A 22,115-nucleotide genomic window follows, 5' to 3' on the forward strand; every position below is an offset into this window, starting at 1 on the left:
GCTGCATAATTTATTATGATTCCTACTTTTATTTATTAGTAATACCAACGATATACGTATGACAATAATAAACCTTTTTGCTTTATCATTATAAATTATGTAATAATCATTGTATGAACTTATGTGAATAGGTAGGTCTGAGGTTTGCTGTTCAAAAGGGAGTTTTACCGAAGGATGTATCCAAGTTGCCCAATCATCGGGTGGGTAAGAATGAAGATTGATTTTATCCATCAACCATTTCATTATCATCTTTTGATTTTTATCTATTTATTTTGTTATTAGTTTAGTTGAGGAATATATCACTAAAACTTTTCTATAAGTACTATAAAAATCTAATTTTAATTAATTATATTACCAGTATTCATGTTTGATCTAATCAATTTTGATCATATGAAAGTATCATAGATAAATCTTGTTTTAAAGTATTTTTCAAAATGAAACTAATTATCTAAGAATTTAATTATGAAGTATAATATATTGTAAATAGAACGTATAATTGGATTACTGTATTTTAAATGCTAGATTATAAATTATCAGCACGCAAGTTATACTCCAAAATTCTTTTTGGGAAAAGCTGTATGCAACCTAAGGGCTGTATATAAGAAGCTAAAAATGAAAATAAGTTGCATTAATTGATCATTTATTACCTCGGTTGATGCAAAATTCTTCCATAAATTTACAACTTATTTCCATTTTAAGTAGTGTATTTATGTCTTATATGCAACCTTAAGGGTTGCATGCATATAGCATAACCCATCATTCCTATTACAATGTAATTTATATTAGCTTTATTTTTCTTTTAGGGGAAATATTAGCTTTGTTTACTCGACACTTTATATGTTGCTTGTACAACATTTTATACAGGGACACATGGTGTTTATTTTTTTTAATAAGGTAAGGAGAAGTCTCAACAAGTTGGGGAAAAATAAAGGAGATCCCAATTTGTCAAGGATGAAAATTGATTACAAGACCTTCTAGAATCGGGATGGAAGCTCTAACCACTAAGTTATCCCTCACTCTCACACATGTTGTTTTACTTTCTCCATGACATTATAACTATTAACAAATAGTAAATTGTTTGTAAGGTATAAAATATTCATTTGTTGTATTTATTAGGTTACGGAGGAAATAATAGGAATGACAGGTGGGTTCCCTCACTCTATTGGCTTTGACTTTTGCTTTTAGATTTATTATATTAAATTAAACAGTTATAGAATAATGCAGCTAGCAAACTTTTCAACACTTAATTAATTATTGATTAAGACCATTAATAACGTGTCAAATTATATATTGTTGAGGAAGGCACGTAAAATTCCAAAGCCAATAATCCATAACTATAAAAAATTTCATTGGGCAAACTTAAATGATTTTACTCCCTCCGTCTCATGATATAGTGCTTGTTTTCCTCTCTTTGGATCAAAATTTAAAATCTTTGACCAAATATTCTCATTTGTATATAGAAAAAATACATATTCATACGAGATGTTGTTAAATTCGCCTCAATGTATAGTTTCATAATATCAACTTTTTATATTTTTTAATAATAAGGAATTAAAGATATCGAATGTCAAATGTTTATCTTAGAGACTGTGTACAAAAAAGAAACAAATACTATATTATAAGATGGGGAGACTATTTAATTAGTGAAACAGAGGGAATGCTCCTACGTTACAATAAATTTTCTTAGATTGTTCATGTTCTAAATAACCAAATGACCTGTTTGGTTCTCTCATTTTCTTTATCAAATGGACAACTCTACATGATACACGCGAATACATAATAGGATTTATCAAATATCATGTCTAAGATTTCTTAAAGGACATACTTTTTTTCAAAGGGAGCTTAAAGGACATACTTGTTGGCACATCAATTAGAGAATCTCCAATTTCTACGAAAATCAGTATATATATTATCTTAGGTATAATTTGAACATTTTTCTCCATTGCAATAAATTCCATATATATATATATATATATAGACATGGACTCAAAAAGAAATATGACGGTGGTATTACCGTAAATTAACATTTAGACGTTTATTTCAATAGTTGTAGTAGTATATAGGAAAAACAAAATGCTAGCTTTAAACCGTTTTGCCACCATGCATGCATTATTACGAATCCTAGTACAAAGGTGATAATGGTCCTCAAACCACCTTGATCACTCGTAACATATCATGAATATACCAATAAACATACCATATGAAACCATGCATCTTGATCGTCATTTACAATATAACCTGCATCACATTGAACTAGTACTACTGTCCTCCACAAACATCAACAAAAAGCAACAAACATTGCGTACTAATCTCACAGCTCACAACTACATACTAGAAAAAATACTTTGGTGACATATTTTGCAAACTTCACAATCACAAATTTACAACCAATAAGAAATTAAAGACAGTTGCTAACAACATATTTTGGTCTCATTATTATTGTTGGTAAACGTCATTAGTACGTAGCCGATACTGTAAAAGGATGTAACATAATAATGGACCTAAATGGAAAAAAAAAAGAGATCACATTTTATAAATTTTAGATTTTACACCTATTCCCCAAAAAATAATAGGCAAAGAAATAATATAAAGCACTATGATTTGATGATTTGTGTGTATTACATGCCCACACTATGTACGCTCGTTCAATTTGCGGACAAAGTATCATAAATGTGCTCTAATCTCTCTTCCTGGGACAATAAGCAAGCAATCAAACTTGATACTCATCAGTCAAATTTTACAAATTATAATTGTTATCAATGTGATAAATTTTCCTAAAAGTTTATATCTGAAACGGAAACATTCGATATTTGTTATGATTTGGTAATAATTGCTAATCTATAGTAATACTTCATCGTGTCATCCGTTTCTTAATAGATATATAATATTGATTTTTTACACTATTTGGAATTCAATTTTGATCATATTTATTTACTATTGAGTAAAGATAAATGTCATTATCTTAATTATTCTTGGGTTAATCTCAATGTATATTTTGAAAATATTATTTTTATAATTTTTAATAACATATAATCGAAAATATTGATGGTCAAAGTTGTACACGGAAAGTGCACCAACTCAATTATGATGCATCTATTAAAAATAGAGGAACTATGGGTCTGTTCTCTTTGGCATAAAACAGCTGGACTGAACTGAACTGAACTGAACTGAATTGAACTGATCTGATCTGAACTGAACTGAATTGAACTGAACTGAAATGAATAGTGATATGTGAGAGTAAAAGTATTGTCAAGAGCTGAATTGAACTGAACTGAACTGAATTGAACTGAACTGATCTGATCTGAACTGAACTGAATTGAACTGAACTGAACTGAACTGAATTGAATTAAACTGAACTGAACTGAAAATAAGCTGGGGAGAACAAGCCCTATATTAACAACTATTTTACTAGTATTAAAACATTTTTCCACAAATAGTAGTGTTGTATAATAAATGACAATTGTCATATACAAAACTATATTGTGTAACAACTTATATATATTGTATAAAAAATTATATAAATTTGACCATGGTATGAACAATTTTGTGTTTCTCCTAAAAAGGAATTGGGCAAAGCTCCATCATCACTGCCTAATATGCCTCGCTACATGCATAATATAGGGCTTGTTTATTTGGTTGCAAGTAGAAAGTTGTATTTTTTTTGAAGTTTCATTACCTAGGAAATGGTAAATATTGTTTGATTGATTATGGAAAGAAAAACTTTATATGGGAAGTTCTACTACCTAGGAGGAACTAGGTTAGTTAATTCCTCCATTTTATGAGAAGTAGAACTTCTGAAAATGCACAACTTCCTATCTTTTTGTCCGTCAAACAACTTCATCTTATACATTTAACTTATTCAGAAGTTCTCTTTTCATGAATTCTTATGTCAATCAAACAATCCATTAGGAAAACAAAAATGGTCACTTTTTAATTTGTTTGTTTTAATAGTAACAAAACCAGTTACTTATAAGCTTGATTTATATATAAAACGAATTTCCACAGAAAGAGAACCTTTATCTTAGGTTCAAAAGCCAAATTCTTGAGAAAATGAAACCTTGAAAGAGAGAGAGAGAGATTAGTTATGTTTGTGAAACTAAAGAGTTGGCCACTAAAAGTTTGGACTGCATCTTTTCAAGTGGACCTCCCCAATGTGAGAAGAGGAGCAGTTTATATTCAACATAGACATAGTTATACGTACGTGCATAATATATGCTAGTTTGAAATTTTATGTTCAGTAGTACATAGTATTCTTTAATTTTCGTATCAATTTTTCAGTGTGAAATTTTCCGTGTTGATTATCATTGTTGATCGATGTGATATAAGTTAATATTTCATGATTAAATTCGATAAAATCTTTATATTCTCTCCGTAGCTTAGGCGTGTGAGGTAGAAGTGTATCAATTATTTCTGTTTTATTGGAGGAGAATCATTCCTTTCTGTTCATTATATTTACATATGTGCATTGCTTAGCTCCTAAGAATCATCTTAGATCCATATCAAAATAACCGCATTTCCTCTTTGACTAATGTCCAAATAAATTTTGAAAACTTTTGCAAATTTTATGGAATTAATTACTAATCTTATCAACAGTCCCTTATAAATCCGAAGTTTTTTATCACAATTATCTTTCCTATAATGAATCCATTTACCGCGTAAAAGATTTAGATCTCACTATTTACGGTTTTCAAAAGACCTTTATATTATGATAAATATCTTAATTACGTATTAATATTAGTCTAATAAGTTGATATAGTAAAGTAAACATTGCGATAATTTTAGCAAGATTCCTTATAAATATGTTGCTTTTATTATATGCATACGAATGAAAATTTATGGTCAAAATTTATAAAGTTTGACTTTGAAAATACCAAATTAATGATTTTTTTTGGAATAAAGGGAGTAATTTTTACCCTCTCCCTCTTTTACACCTTATTCTTCATTACTCAAGATGATACAATAATCAAAGAAAGAATGATCTAATAGATACTATCAAAAGGTTTATAGTTTTTCTTGGTCCCACAAGTTTTATACTCCTACTTTTTGAGGAGACTCACGTTAAATCGTTTGATTGAGTATAAAAGCTACATTTGATATATAGTTTATTACAAACGATTAGAAAGTTTCACTTCACAAAAAGGATTAAAAGTTGTTTGATTGCTTGTAAAAAATAAAAATCTCCATAGAAAACTACTACTTCTATTATATAAGGGAAGGGGAGAGGTATGGTGTCCTCATTTGAAAAAATTGTTTTACCCTTCTTCCCTTTCTAAATTACAAAACCAATACCAAAACGAGACTTCAAAAAAAAAGAAAAATTGGCGAAAATACAATTATAACAATCAATCACAATTCAACTGAAATCAATAGAATTGCATAATTCACGTTATACAAATAACTCAAATGAGGAATCTTTACAAAAGCAAGAAAATTCAATTACAAACTATAACCCATTGGCAATTACATAATCCGTTCCCAAGAACCATTTACAATTACGTACTCCAAAAAAATTACCAATACACTACAACGTCAATACAAATTACAAACTAAGAAAAACGTATGATTTCGACGGGAAGGTTCACATTTGTCCATTGGTGATTTGCGAACTTCTAAAAAAGATACATAATTCTTTTTAATCTTGCAAGTTATTTCAAATTAGTTGGAAAAAAGCCTAACAACTCTTATATTCAAATTACATGAATAATTTAAGTTTGTATTGTATATGACATAAATTTTGAAATAATTATTTAAAAAATCAGTATATGTTTGTAAAAAAATTCCATTATAAAATATAAATCAATTTAGAATATAATAACAATTACACAAACATAAACTAAAAATGAAATTACACTAATTTGCCAAAACAAATAGTGAAATTGAAAATTGATGAAAATGATTAATTTTACTGAAAATTTCTTATGAATAATTTAAAATCCAGAAAAGGAGTAGAAGAAGTGAGAATGATTAAAAATTCAGAAAAAGGAGTAGAAGAAGTCTTGAAAAAAAAAAAACAAAGGGAAAGAAAAAGAAAAAGTGGATGATTCAAGAACTTCAGCCGCCATTTTGTTAAAAAAACCATCTTCATACATAAAAGTTCAAATATTATGTAACCGGATCTTTGACAAGTTTAGTTGATAATAACATTTTTGGGACGAAATCAGGAACATAAAACATAAAGAACGAATTACCTTCAAATTTGAGGTCCCATATTTAATTCGTCAACCAAATAAACTCTAACATTAAACCTATTTCCATGAACGTTTTGAACATTACCACCTAATCGAAATGAAAACCTAAAAAGACCCACAAAAATAGAGACAAAAATTACCTTAAAAATTAATGGAGCATTGGTTGAGTTAATTTTGACATCAGAATTGACTTACTAATGTGGTGTTTGATGTGGATATGAAATCTCGATCTTTTTGAGTGAAATATGAAAGATAGCGAGAATAAGGAGAGTAGGAGACGAGTCGTTCTAAAAAGGAAGATATAAGGTTGTAGGAGGGAAGATGAAAATGTGAAGGATTAGATGAAAAAAAAAGTGAGATACATCAATCATATGGGTATATGGGGTGGACAGTTATATGGTAGGTAGAATTGATAGTCACATGGATATAGGTGGATAAAATTATGTGGGGTTTATTACTTGCATATAAGTGCCTTTGTGACTTTTACCTACAATTTTTTTCCTATTAACAAACAACTAATGTTAATCATACTTAGTTAGATATAAGTGAAACACGATTATTATTTAAAATCATGAAAAGAAATTATATTTATCTTGATTCCTCTGTACATGATTTGACATGAACCTCAATCCATATCAATCTTTATTAATCGTATTTACCTCCTCTTTACATGATTTGTTTCGATACTGAGTAATTATTATGCCCAAAAAAATCTCGCACGTATCGCGTGCATAAAAAACTAGTATCTACATACTTGAAGAGAGTAGGGTAACCGACTTAGTTAGTTTTTGACAAGAGAGCCTAGGAAGTGATTTTTAAAAAGAAACTTTTGTGTTTTTTTCAACCAAAATTACTCTGATTTCTCATTAATCAAATTTTTTTACTTTTTATGCATTGTAATATCAGTCAAAGAAACACCCATCTATGTAAACATCATGACATAACCTCAATGGAGATACTCCCTTTTGGCCTTTTACATTTAGGTTGATCAATCATATTTTATTCCTAATATAAGATTCTAAAAGTAAAACTTGCATTTGTGAGAATAATTATTTGTATGATTTCGTGGTAACCTAAACACAATGGCTTCTATAAATACCCACCCTTAGCTTGCTAATTCATATCAACAAATGAGCACCACTTCTTTCAAAACACTATCTTTCTAGGTGAAGTACCGGTATCTTGAAGGCATTTCTGAGACTTTTGGCATTTGTTAGTTCAAGCCTCAAGGGTTGCTTACTTTGAACCAAGAGTGCCATCCATGAATATGGTACAACACTTTTCCTCTTATACTAACTTTTTCCGCCTTTATTTGTAGTATCCACAAATAATATACATACTATATATTTGCATTAGTGATTTAATTGTTTATTATTGATGCCACTATATATGCATTCATATGTTAACTTACCAGAATCAATGCTAATAAGATTATTATCAAGCATTTTTCTTGTTACTGTTCTCATAAATAATTATTCTTAAAAATCTATATTATTGTTGCTTTCAGTTTCTTCGAATATTCAAATATCGAACCAACAACAATATGAACGTAAGGAAATTGTTTCTACCTTTCTAATCACAAGTACTTGATATGAATTTGTTATTATGCTAAATCACTTTCTTTTCCTTGTTCTTAATGAAAGACCTTTTCGAAGAAAACTAAATCTATCACTTCTTGGAATAGTAGGAAACAGAAGTTCTCCATTCATTGATTTTGTTTTCTAAAAAGAAAAAAAAAAGAAAAAAAAAAAGTTATATAATATAGGTATGGTGGGTCCAAGAGAAGAACATAGATTGTAGGGTCCATAAAATAAAATGCACATTAAAAGAAAGACTTATGCGCTTGAAAGTAACTCTTACAAGGAGCTGGAAAGGTTGTGGTAGTTTCGTCCGTTTGTGGTTCGAACAAGTTATAAATTGAGTCCACTTCCCCCCTTAAGTTACTTGTGTCTTTCTCTTACAACTCTTTTTTCTCTCAAAGTTTTTCTCTCATTTCTATATATATATAAATATTTCCCCTGTTTTTCTCTGTTTGCCTGGTTTCTCTCTTAATTAAAGATAAAAACTAGACACATACATACACTTGTGAATTGTTTTTCAACAGAAGAAGAAGAAGCAAGAATCAGAGAAAATGACTAACCAAAATGTGGTAGTTTCTGATGGAAAACAAAGCTTAAAAGTGGCTGTTGCCATGGCTATGTCAAACTCTTCACTCTTCTCTCCGGCCGTGCCGAAGCCTCCTACATCCACCGCAGGCCGATTTATACGCCGAAAAGTGGTTAAGAAGCTTGAAACTCAAGGTGCTCCACAAAAGATCAATGTTTGGGTTGATTCCATGAGAGCTTCTTCCCCTGCTAAATCTCCTCCTTCTTCTCCTGAGCATGATACTTGGATGGTATACTATATAACTATAACATAATAATCTCTTAATCATCTTCTATAAGTATATCTTTAATTAAACTTTCTTAATCAACAACTTCTTTAATTTATTCAGGTCACTCATCCATCCGCATTGGGAATGTTTGATCAGATCATAAGAGCATCTAAAGGAAAGAAAATTGTTATGTTTCTTGATTATGATGGAACCCTTTCTCCCATTGTCCAAGACCCTGATCGCGCTTTCATGTCTGATGAGGTCCGTACACCATTACCATCATTTATGATCACCACCTGTATATGTATATATACATACATATACCTTAAAACAATATGTTATACATATCTAACCCCTTTTTATTGATTTAATATTATCAGATGAGAGCTGCAGTTAAAACAGTGGCAAGATATTTCCCTACTGCAATTGTGAGTGGAAGAGGCAAGGACAAGGTACATTATATACTCCTAATTATATCTATTTTTAGAACTTACACTATTTACTTTAACAAACTTTTATATATAGTAACAAATTCAAAATTTACTAACTTAAGTAACTTTGAAATATGCAGGTTTATGATTTTGTGAAATTAAAGGAACTTTATTACGCGGGTAGTCATGGAATGGACATAGAAGGACCCGTTAATGGAAGTAATGATAAATCAGTTGTATGCCAACCTGCAAGCGAGTTTTTGCCAATTATTAATCATGTTTACAACAAATTAGTTGAAAAAACTAAGTTCATTGAAGGTGCTAAAGTTGAAAGCAACAAGTTTTGCTTGTCGGTCCATTTTCGCTGCGTTGATGAGAAGGTAATATCCATATTTTAATTCTTAGGGTGCGTTCTATTCAACTTATTAGCCCTAAATTTATTGGACCTTATCTGAACTGAATTTATTGAACCTGAACTGAACTTAGCATCATATACATATTATTATTATTATCATGTTACATTATATTTTGTACAGTTTTATGAACCTTTATTTTTCTTATACAATTGCAGAAATGGCCTGAACTTGCTGAGATAGTCAAAGAAGTTCTTAATGACTACCCTAAACTCAAAATGACTTATGGAAGAAAGGTATTTTTTTTTTCTTTTTTTTTGTTTTAGTAGAACAAAAAGTTTAATTATTTGTGTAAGATAATTCTCATGATATTTATGTTGTTTGACTGAAAATTCAGGTATTAGAAATCAAGCCCACCATTAAATGGGACAAAGGCAAAGCACTAGAGTTTTTGTTGCAGGCACTTGGTGAGTTTTTGCTACCTTAAAGATTGATAAATCATTTTTTTTTTGGTGGGATTGAATTATTTATAATTATTTGTTTATAAAACTTGTTTACAGGTTATGCAAATTCTAAAGATGTATTACCAATTTACATTGGAGATGATAGAACAGATGAAGATGCATTTAAGGTACTTCAGAAGAGAAAACAAGGATTTGGGATCCTTGTTTCCAAATCTCCTAAAGAAACTTCTGCTGCATATACCCTACAAGACCCCTCTGAGGTAATTAATTAATGGACTCATTATTAACAAATGATTAATTATTAAACATTACTATAAATGTTACACTTGGACAATCTAATTATATTTAGAAAAAGTTGCTAATTCTTTTTTCTTAAAAATCGACTTTTTCAGGTAAAGTGCTTCTTACAAAGGTTGGTTGAGTGGAAGGAAGCATCTCTGCGCAGTTACTACAAATCTTAATAAGAACAAGAACAATCAACTTCACCCCCGAAAATTTTTGTTAATGGGGTTGATTGTGTAATTAGTTTTAGTTTTGTTTATGGTAATTAATGAAATGTAATGAAGTAGTAGTAACATATGTAAGTTTAATTAGTATGTAGAGAGCAAAAAAAGAGGGGAGCTTTGAAAATCAAATCTCCCTTAAGATTTTGTTCAGTAGCATATTACCCCCTTAAGATATTAGTATATTAGATCGGGAGTTTCAAGCTATGTAATTATTGTTTTTCCACCGTGAAGATATTAGTGGAAAATATGTTTTGAGAATTGGAATCTATCTACTTTTTTTATAATTATTATGAGTTATTCTTGTGGCATAAAGCACACCACTTAACCATAGCATTCAACAAGCGAATCCTTTTCATTCTGTGTATTTTAATTATACAACCTAAACCATTGAAAGATTGTTGTCTCATAACCAAATTCCAAGGAATATGCAAGAGTATCCTATAAGAAACCATCCTCTTAACTAATGGAGTTTACTACTTTACTCTAATCTAACCTATGTTACTCATCACTCATGTCCGATACGCATATATATCTATATATTCAAGTTGGCTATTCTACAGGAATTTTTCATAATAGAAATAAATACTTAAAATGAAGTGTCGAATTGTCCAACACCCATTTAAATCTTGAGGATCTAACACAACTTTTTGATAAAATAAAAAGTGTAAGGAACAAAGAATCTAACAACGTATATCAATTAGATACATACAGTATTTATAATTGGTCACATTTACCATGAAAAAATGTTTTAAACCACTCACAAACAACACCATAATTATAAGTAGAGCCAATTGATTGTAAAAATGATAGTTAGGTACGTTTTGTATATACAGCCAGATAGTTAGGTACTTTTGTTAGTACACTTGGTAAGATTTTAAAGTTCTAGAGTATAGTACTTATTCAAGACCAAGATTTGTTATCAATCTAAAACACTGTTATATGCCACCTTTTATGAAGCTACTATAATTAGTTATTGACTTAGACAATTCCCTGAGTCGTTTCATAAATTAAAACATATGAATTATTTAATTTTTTTTTCTGCCTTGTACTCCTCATCTTTCCATATGCCTTAATCTCAGCTGTAATTCAATCAACATGACGAGGATTGAACACTAATATTGAGGTGGAGTGATCGTAAACAGTAAACAAATATCTTTCAAATGGCTAGACGTTATTAACTTTTAGTATTTGAAACTTATTGGACTTAATTGGACCTGACTACTTATGCACCTGATTGAAACTTATTGGACCTTATTAGACCTAATTGGAACTTATTGCCTTGATTGGACCTGATTGAAACTTATCTGAACTTATTGGACCTGAAACTTAATTTATTAAGGTGAAGAGAACGCACCCTAATATCAGTCATTCACAAAAAATTAATATTAAAAGTCACCATAATCTTTGTTAGTATTTTACAGTAGCGAATTAATAATCTAAATTCATCACTATTAATAATCTTTCACATTTCAGTTTAATCATAAATACTACGGGCGCACGCATTGCATGCATATGAGGCTAATTATCGTTTAACCGAAGTTGCTTTAATGAAGAACTTATTATTACGTTCGAAATGGATTTTACTGATTACAAATTATCTAAAGTTATTTTTTGTCGAAGGGGAAAGATAAAATTTCATTAATCGAAAGCTATACGACATCTACAATTAATATTAAAGGAGAATGAAACACAACCTAACTTGATCAAATAGAGTCCGGCCTCTAGAGTCTAGGATATAACTATGATAATAATGAGCCAGATTTGACAATAGAGCATAGCATTCGTTTATACGCTGAATCATGTGACCTTCTATGAAAGCGTCTAGCATTCTGGCATGGTTTGATAAGATAAATCTTATTGGACCGTGTAGATAGCATACATATTCCAAATACTGATTGCAAATTTGTACAACAACCAATCAATAAACCGCATCTTTGCAACAAGCCATAAATTCAACTTAAACTCCCACAAAGGGAGACAGATAAATCAAACTCTAAACTCCCAATCTAGGAGGCAAAGAACCTAATAAGTGTGTAGAAAATTCTTGAACAGAGAGAGAAAAAAGAATTATTATTAATGAAAACTAGAAAATAAGTGCATAAAAGTTAGGGCTTACCACCATCGAAAACGATAGTGGCAACCTTGAACTTGTTGAAGAGAAACGAGGGTTTTCCGGAAGTAAAGAGAGACGATTAGGTTTGTGCCCTCCCTAATATATAGTGAACTTTATTGATTCAAAATAATTCTTGTTAATTCTCTAGTATTTTCATATAATGCTATTTATTACTCCCTATGTTATTATTTGTTCTTCATATTTCGAATATATTTTAGAGAGACAAAAGTCAAAGTAAGTAGAAGAACAAATAGGAACGAATGGAGTACTTCTTATGAGATGAATATGATTTTAACTTATTAGGCTATTTTGTCGTTTGAAACTAATATCTACTAAATTCTTTTTCTTGAGTTGAAGCGATCATAACAAGGCTAACGTTTAACTGAGATGAAAAAGTATGAGGGGGCGTTTGGTTCATATAGTGGTATGAGTTTGGAATCAAGAATGAAATCAAAGTGTTATAGGTTTGAAACTTGATACCTAATACCATGTGTTTGGTTGTATCTGGGAATGAAATATTTTCTTTTATTTGATACATAGAGGTATTGGTATGAGCCATACGCACCTCCTCCTTGGTTTTTTAAACCCTTTACCTTAAGGTATGGATTTCGCTCCTTCTAAATCCATGACTTGTACCAGAATCATATGAACCAAAAAGAATTGAAATTCTGTCTTCTGTAACATTTCATTGCATAGGGTACCTAACTGACAAACCATGGAACAGTAAGATCTTCAACCCAATATTGATTCATAAACTCCTGTATTAGGAGAATATACACCTTTGAAAGTCATATTCTAATATTCTATTAGTCAAAATCAATATGCTAAATTTCTCTCCACTATACCTTTTCTCCCCCTGTTTTTGTCCCATATCTTTGTTAAGTACTAAAAATTATTTGTCCAATAGGCAACTATGGGGAACGAAATATCTTCAATATCCTTAATAAATTAACATAAAGTAGTTAGACTCAAATTACTCAAAATGATATTAAGGATGTCTTAGCCTATTAGTCAAGATTGAGTTGCCGTGAACGATAGGTTACAGGTTTGAATTCCCCTTTCCCTTCTTTGTACTTTGTACTGTTTTTGTGGCTCATATGAATCAAAAAAAAAAATTACTTAAAATGATCGATATGTTTCTTCCTATCAACCAACTAATTGTTAGGCAATTAGCCGAACTTTTTTCTTATTCTTATAAGAAAGAAAAAAGGTAAAGTAGCAAAAAATTCCGTCAAATTAAAATGTAATTTAGTTTCTTACACTCTCACAAAAAGGTTTGATTTAAAAAAAACAGGAATTGCTCAAGGACAAAGGCCTTCCTTTGATTATATAAGGGTAAAACTAATCCAAATATCTTGCCCTACAATGTAAAAGCAAATGCATGATATATTGATATCTGCAAAGAAAGTAAGTACACAATAGATCCAGTGCTTTGTAATTAAAAAACCAAGTAAAATCTGATACATAGGGATCAATTCTGTTGTTTAAAAATCAAGTGCAAACTAGTACAAAATAGAAAAAGAGAAAGAGTATCATCTTTATACTTAGTTTATTGTTTATGCCATGATATTAAACTAACGCCTAAAAGATTATTCCATAAGCATCAGTATAATTGCATCCCACCTGAAAACTGAAGAGGGAGCACAGTAATTTATTGCTACAACTTACAAGTGTCACTGTGTCAGTCCAGCAACCATTACCCAAATAAAATCCAAAAACTTTCAGTTTCCCTTCAATATATGCTTTAGTTCCATACAGATTAATACTTAAATAAAAAGGAAAAGAAGAGTATAATCAGAAAAAAGTGTGTTGCAAGAATCTGCTGTATTAGCACTAGTAGAGGCATTTCATTGGCAAAAACATATGATAGCCATAAGACCCTAAATATTCACAGATATATCCAACTTACTCGTGTCTCGATTTACGTATGATTTAAGTCACTCGAACTTTTTAGTGTCGATTCCAATTGTTCTAAGATGTAAACAAACAAACAAATGATAAATCAACACACATACTGATTTACGTGGCTCACCAAAAATGCGTAGACTAGTCCATATAAGCAGAGAAATATATCTTATTACTTTTTTGAGGAGTAATAATCAATTAAAAAGAGGAAAATGAAAGAAAAGTACTTACTCAGCAAGTGATTCAACTTGTTCTCATGTCATTCAATGATTTTAAGGGAATGTCAGAGCAAAGTATATAATATCATTGTCATACTTTTCTAGTCATGTAAGGCACAATGCCACTTCTCATCAAATGATGCTATTAGCATTTCATCTTTCCATCTTTAATTTCCATTATAAGGTAGTGATTAAAGGTTTATCACGACTGCTGTAATTTGGAACTTCTGCTAATAAGGTAAAAATCAACAAGGAAATGTCTGAAATGGGTGATAGTCAAGCATCTCTTCTCTAGTATTGGCATCCAAGTGGAAGTAAAAATGCTCACTTTATTTGATTAATCAGAGGATTTTGGTAATTTGTAGGTATCTAGCTAGCTAGCTAACTCATCAGTCAGGAAAAAAACCAATTAGTACAAGGAAAGCAGGGTGTTCCTGAAATAGTGCAGCTGATATCTTAGTCTAAGTTAAGGATAAGTATGATTGCATAGCAATTTACTTCAGCCTTCCAAAACAACATATCAACATCAGTGTATGAATTAAACAGTTGTGATCAACTTTGGTAAGCCTCCAATTCTTTCACCTAAGTCTAGGATAGATCTATCCTACTAATAAAAAGGAAAGCCAACCCAAGTATGAAGCATAAATGCATGGGAAGTGATACATAGATGTACACTCAGTAGGGATGGGTATGGGCCGGATCTGGAGCTGGTCTAACAAGACCCAGACCCGCTTTTTTTATTTGGACCCAAACCCGCCAAGACTCACAGGGTCCAAAAATTTTGGACCCTTACCCAGACCTAATGGGTCTGGTGGGTCTTGGGTCCAAAATGGGTCTCAAGCATATTTTGACTTTCTATTTATTTTTTTACCTTGCGATTTTTTACGCACATTTCCTTAGTAATTAAAATAATATGGGACCAAAATAGTAATTTAATTCTTCCACAAAATATCCTAAATTAAACAACCACAACAATGTAATACCAAAATGTTACAACTCACAATTGGTCTACAAGAAGTTTAAGTTACTCAAATTTAAAATTATTAATAAAAATTCTTTCAAAGTAAAACTAGGGATTCGAAGTTCGAAGTGAAGCAGAGAGACAAAGAGAAACAGGAAGGTTGAAATTATATATATATATATTATATTATTTCTAATATATTTATATGTTAAAAAAATACACCGGGTCTCTGGGTCGGATCTGGGCCTGAATCTAGAAATATCAGACCCGGACCCAGACCCGTTTTTAGACACTTAGACCATATCCGACCCGGACCTAATGGGTCTCAAATTTTAGACCCAGACCCTTAAAAATGGGTTGGGTCCAACTGGGTCGGGTCCTGGACCCATGCCCATCCCTAACACTCAGGCTCCGTTTGGTAGGGCGTAAAACGTTTTTCCGGAAAACTGTTTTCCTCTATTTTCAGTTTTACATTGTTTGGTTGGCAAAAGAGTGTAAAACCATTTTCTCTTGGGGTAAAATTACTCTCCCAATGATGGAAAACCATTTTCCTTTCAAAATGAAGGGGAAACTATTTTTCTTATCTCTCTTGTACACTCTTCTCACTACCTCCTTACTTTCCCCTTCATTTTCCTTTCATTTTTCTTACATCGAACCAAACAACGGAAAACTAATTTTGGAATTGTGTTTTCCATTGTAAATTGTTTTCCATGAAAATCATTTTACACTGAAAATGTTTTACGCCCTACTAAACAGAGCCTCAGTGTATATGTACACCACTTTTATTAGTGATAAGTTTTCTTTATATTAAGAAGGAAGTTTGAGAGGCAAATTAATTATGATTTTGACCCAAAATTAAAGCAGCAAGAGTTTCCAAAATAATAGTGATATACATGAACACTAAATATACATATAACCTTTTCCAGTAAAAAATACTTTTGGGATCCATCAAGTATCATTGGGTCCAATGATGTAGCTTCTTATTTTCTACATGGGAGATCAAGGTTCAAATCTCAATGGAAGCAAATTTTCAATGTTGTGGGGGTGGGGGGAAGGGAATTGGGGCTTGTTGGATCTCAGGATGAGTAGCCTTATGTGAGGGCAGTCTAGAGAAAAAAAAATTTACCACGAGATTCCCGAAAAAAAAAATTTTTTGGGACCCAAGGTTGCCCAATTTAGGGTGCCTTTATGTTCTAAATCTCAGTTGTTTTCGTGCTAATGAAGCCCAAAAATTGGCAAGTTATAAAAGGTTTTCTAGTTTTAGAGACACTCTTGTATGTAAAATTGCAGATACAAAGGTTGTTTCCATGTTAATGAAGCATGAAAGTTATTGGGACTAGAAATTTTCCCTTTTGAGACGATTATGTTTTCAAGACCCAAAATATTTTCGTGTTAGAAACTCTTAACTTGTTTCATCCTAAAAGTTGTATAAAGGATAAATGAACCTGAAATAATGCGTTCCAAGAGGGGGAAATGTCAAGTTCCTACTAATCAACTATCATGTTCTCCATTTAATGCACGGGAATGGACTCGATAACATTGCAACCATTACTGGACAAAATACAAATGTATGAAATGGAAAGGACAATATCTTGTCCTTATAAGTTGTATTTATTCAATCATATATTCAATTGTGTTTCATATATATATATATCTCTATTATATAAGCCAAGGGAGGAGGTGTGGTGTCCTCTTTTGAAGTGACTAAAATACCCTTAATGATCTAATTAATGGAATGAAAAAGATTACAAAAGCAAATCATTTAAAAATTCTCATTCCAACTTGCCATTTAAAACAAGTTTAAAATGGTATATGCATCAAATACTTCAATCAAAAATTAAAATGGACAAATAAAAAAGATGGCATACATAACGTGCGAATTTTTTCCTTGAATAATGCAAAAGTGGGTTTTAATTCCCAAAATATGCCCAAAAAGATAAAAAATTTCTGTGTACCGTCCACGTAGGACGGCACGCGAGAAACTTTTTTTTTGTTTTGTTTTTGCCCACCAAAACCGCTACTCACAGTAGCGGTTTATTTTAAAATAAATCGCTACTTTAAGTAGCGGTTTATACACATATATATAAACCGCTATTCTGAGTAGCGGTTTTCCTTGGCAAAATATTGCAAGCACATATCAAACTCTGGAGTTAGGGATTTAAGTAAACCGCTACTTGATTAATGAACAGCTACTTGAAGTAGCGGTTTACAAAACAAAACAAAACAAAAAATAATTTTTTTTTTGTAAACCGCTACTTCAATTAGCGGGTTTTACTTAAGTAGAAAAAAAAATAAAAAATTCTCGCGTGCTGTCCTACGTGGACGGTACGCAGGGAATTTTTATTTTTTTGGGAATATTTTGGGAATTAAAACCCACTTTTGCATTATTCAAGGAAAAAATTCCATAACGTGCACATGAAAAGTCTGAACATTCACTACCTTTGATACTCTTTAATTCAGTTAAACCAACTCATTATTTTTGTTCTTTTTGTTCAATATTCATTCACAAAAAATTAATTTTAACAATCACTCACAACCTTTTTAATTTTTTACATTAGCGAATTAATATATCTAAATTCATCTAACTGTTGAATTTTTCACATTTAAGTTTAATCATAAATAAAGTACGAATGGAGTATCTAATAAAATAACAAATTTTGAAATTAACGCATGCATCGCGTGCATATGAAGGCTAGTAGGTCACTAAATGAAGTTCCTGTTTTTGAGACGATTATTATGTTTTCACAACCCAAAATATTATTGTGATAGAAAACACGTGTTTCATAAATGAACATGAAGTAGTGCATTCCAAGAGTGAAAAAATGTCAAGTTGCTATTAACCAACTCATTTTCTCTATTTAATCCACAAGAATAGACTCGATAACATATGCTATCATTAGTGGACAAAATATATATATGAAAAAGAAACATCTTGTCCTTTGTAAGTTGTTGTATTTATATTGAATTGTCTTTCATACTAGTCACCAAATGAAGTTTTTTTTTTTTTGGAGATGATTATGTTTTCAAGATCCAATATATTATTGTGCTAGAAAACACTTGTTTCACCAGCGCATTTCAAGAGGGAAAAATGTCAAGTTCCTACTAACCAATTATCATTTTCTCCATTTAATCCACAAGAATAGACTCGATAACATATGCTATCATTAATGGACAAAATATCGATGTATGAAAAGGAAATAGAAACATCTTGTCCTTGTAAGTTGTATCTATTCGACTGTCTTTCTTACGAGTAACCGAATGAAGTCTAATATCAAAATCAATGAATTAAAGAGTCCTTTTTAAGCGTGCTACTTCCTCGTTCTTTTACAAATGCAATATACATGAAACTAAGCAACGACAACTTACATGATAAACATTTTCTTGATAAAAGTATACCCTATCACATACAAAGTTAATACAAACGCTGCTATCAATCATAAAAGAACGAAGAAAGTAATAACTACTAATTAAGCTTTCACTCCTTTTCTTGTGCTGTCTTTCACCATTCTCCATAATCACAAATGGATTAACTCAAAGCACGGAAAATACAGTTATTTAGAGGCTAATTATCTAGAGGTACGGTTAATTAAGCAATTGATCCAAGGAATTAATATGAATATATATATATTACAATCTCAAGGAGACAAGATTTTATAAGATTTGATTTGTTAGTAACAAAATGAAGGTAACGAGGCAATTGCTCCCAATCAAAAATATGTACACTGTGATTGGGTACCTAGATTCAGCCGATCCCACCTTGAGGTTGTTTATACATTTTTTAATAATTGTTTGTTGTTTCCAAGTTTAGACTAAGTAAGATATTAGTGGATATCACAATTAATTTAATCAACAATATGTTTAATTTATTTTTAAAAAATAATAGAAAAGAGTAGGTGGTGAAAAGGAAATCCACTAAAATATAGAGAGGTGAACAAGAAAAACATTAGAAAGTAAAAAAAAAAAAAAAAAAAATTGGGTTGAAGAGGAGTTGGCTTCCACTAGTGAAGAGGAGAGAGAGAGAGAGTTGATGTGAAGAAGAGGACATATTATAGGAAATGGGGACACCAAACATAATGCTTCCAATGTCGAAGCCATGAAAATCTAAGTTTCTTTTCTTTCAGGCGTGTAAAGAAAGAGTTCCACTTAAGCTCATATCAGTTATCACCCATCATTGGTGTCTTAAAAATTCATAATAAATTAAACAATCCTCTACTCTTTACCCCAATTATTGGAGATAACACTACTACCATTTCCAAACCTAACTAATTACACTCTAACTATACCTTTTTCTTTTTCCAAAAAAACAACTCCCTTTTTTTTCTAAACTTTTATTATATTTTTAATTGCATGTTCCAAACTTTTATTTTATCCTTTATTCTCATGGTGTTTTTCGAGAAAGTCACAACCAATATAGATTGAATGTTTATTGATGGTATCAAATAAGCTTTTTTTGAGTATTAATATAGGCTAAGGTATTAAAGTACTAGTAAAAAAGCTAAGTTTCATATACAGTTGTACCCTTATATATTTCATTACAAATATGAATAAAACCTTTATAATAGTTCCAGAAATCTTTATAGTGTGGTACTTATACGCAAATTTAATTGGTAATCAAAAGTATGTATTTAGTTGGTATAACAAAAATATATCATTATTTCATCCTCCCCAACAGACATTGGGATCTTCAAAAACTATCTACCCTTTTGGCCGAACATATCGTCAAGATTATTAAAGGAATTCCGTTTCCAATGAACCCTCTTCCCGACGAAACCATCTCGGGGATTTCCTCATCCAGAGAGTTTACAGTCAAATCAGCCACTTGGCTAGCCCATTATGTTCCTCTTCAACAAGCCAAATGGGAATATCGATGGATCTGGAAGCTTCAAATTCCCTCGAAACTCCAGATCTTCCTATGGCAAATTTGTCATAATAGCCTCGGAGTTCGCCAAATTCTTGCCCAACGAAACATTATCCCTTTTAATCATTGTAGCTTCTGCAATCTAGCAGAAGAGTCTCTGGACCATCTGTTTCTTTCTTGTCAATGTATTAAACCCTTTTTTTTTTATAATTCATAATTCATTGCATTAATCAAAAGAGGCTAGAGCCCTCTACCAATAAACCAGGTATTCCCTGCAGAAAGGGAAACTTTTATAGTACAATGTACACCCAATTTAGAGGAGAGCTCAACCCTCTAGAATATACATCAATGTTTAGACATCATTGGTTGGACAAGAAAACTACAAAGTCTTACAATGCTAGTAAATGGACAACTCACAATAATCAACTGCCTGAATATTAACAACATGAATATAACTACTATGCTGCCACACAGAAACTTGCACTCCCTTTGCTGCTGCGCTGGCTTGATGGAGGATTCATGGTGCTTATAGAACCTGGCTCCTTGCTGCACCTGTTGCACTACCTAGAGCCATGCTATGAATTCATTCAGCCTTAGTAGGCCCTGCTTGGCAAGAGCATCTGCCACAAAATTTGACTCCCTCTTTTTGTGAGTGATCTGGACATTAAGGTCCTTCTTGCGAACGTTCCGGATGAAATTTAGGTGGTGGCTCATGTTCCACGGACCACCCACATCACTGTTGCTCCAATTTACTGCGTTCACCGAGTCCGATTCCAGAATGAGCGTGCCATTTTTTGTGATATCACATTTTTTTTTTTGTGATATCACATGATATTGAGATTTTTAAGGCCCAATGAATAGCCAAAATTTCAGCACTATTTATTTCCATGTGAGGTATGGGAGAGGAGAAGACACATAAGAAGGTTCCTTTATGGTTGCGAAGCACACCTCCAATGGCCGAGGATGAGAGATGGATGTTGACTGATGCATCAACATTCCACTTTAAGTGGTTTGTTGCTGGAGGGCTCCATTCACACATGGGTGATGGTACAGAGGGAACACGCAATGCTTTAAAGCCCCCGTTCCATACAAGACATTGCGGGTTGCGTTGAATCTCATTTGGTGAATATGGAAACTCATCAATCCACCCTTTTATCCACCATCCAAGCCTTAAAAGTATCATGTCTTGGATATTTTCAAGTGAGCACGAGACATTCTCAAATATTCGAGCATTACGCTCTTTCCAAATCGACCATGTAATGATAAAAAAGCATGCGAGCCATACCTTTTTGAAGAAGGAACCTCTCTTGGGAAAACGCCATTGAGCAAATGCATCCTTTAGCGAAAATGGAAATACCCATTTCACGTTCCATAATCCAATCCACCAACTCCATATTTGGTGCGCAAATGAGCAATGAAGCAATAGATGATTAGAGCATTCGGATGAACAAGAACACAAGGGGCATACATTATGACTTGCCGGAATTATGCCGATTTGAGCAAGCTTTTGTCGAGTGTTTAATTTCTCCATTAGTGTCGTCCATACAAAGATCTCGATTCTGTGAGGAACAAGCCCCTTCCAAATACCCTTAACCGCATCATTGTGGATTGTCGGGCTTAGTTTGTCAAGCTCATAAGAGAATGATTTTGTGGAGAACTCACCTGAGGAGTTGAAGGCCCATGTCAATTTGTCTTTACCTTCATATGAGAGGCAGACATTCATCAATATTTTATCAAGCTGAGA

At 31.7% G+C, this 22,115-nt stretch overlaps 1 protein-coding gene across 1 annotated transcript; it reads left to right on the forward strand.

Annotated features, from left to right (window-relative positions):
* Nucleotides 1-7,791: 7,791 nt before the first annotated feature.
* LOC104892603 (probable trehalose-phosphate phosphatase D) lies at nucleotides 7,792-10,600 on the forward strand. Its single transcript, XM_010678588.4, has 8 exons — nucleotides 7,792-8,583; nucleotides 8,683-8,823; nucleotides 8,943-9,014; nucleotides 9,134-9,373; nucleotides 9,565-9,642; nucleotides 9,744-9,813; nucleotides 9,907-10,070; nucleotides 10,203-10,600. Exons 1-8 carry the CDS (start codon nucleotides 8,320-8,322, stop codon nucleotides 10,269-10,271), a joined length of 1,098 nt encoding a protein of 365 aa, XP_010676890.1. The 5' UTR covers nucleotides 7,792-8,319; the 3' UTR covers nucleotides 10,272-10,600.
* Nucleotides 10,601-22,115: the final 11,515 nt, after the last annotated feature.

This window comes from Beta vulgaris, chromosome 1, assembly GCF_026745355.1.
Source record: "Beta vulgaris subsp. vulgaris cultivar EL10 chromosome 1, EL10.2, whole genome shotgun sequence".
Classification (NCBI taxonomy): domain Eukaryota; kingdom Viridiplantae; phylum Streptophyta; class Magnoliopsida; order Caryophyllales; family Amaranthaceae; genus Beta; species Beta vulgaris.

Bases quoted from the DNA above. Each gene is read 5' to 3' on its own strand.
- LOC104892603 (XM_010678588.4), top strand. From the start codon at position 8,320: ATGACTAACCAAAATGTGGTAGTTTCTGATGGAAAACAAAGCTTAAAA. The intron at 8,824-8,942 runs GTCCGTACACCA...TAATATTATCAG, and splicing joins GCGCTTTCATGTCTGATGAG to ATGAGAGCTGCAGTTAAAAC. The intron at 9,814-9,906 runs GTGAGTTTTTGC...ACTTGTTTACAG, and splicing joins GTTTTTGTTGCAGGCACTTG to GTTATGCAAATTCTAAAGAT.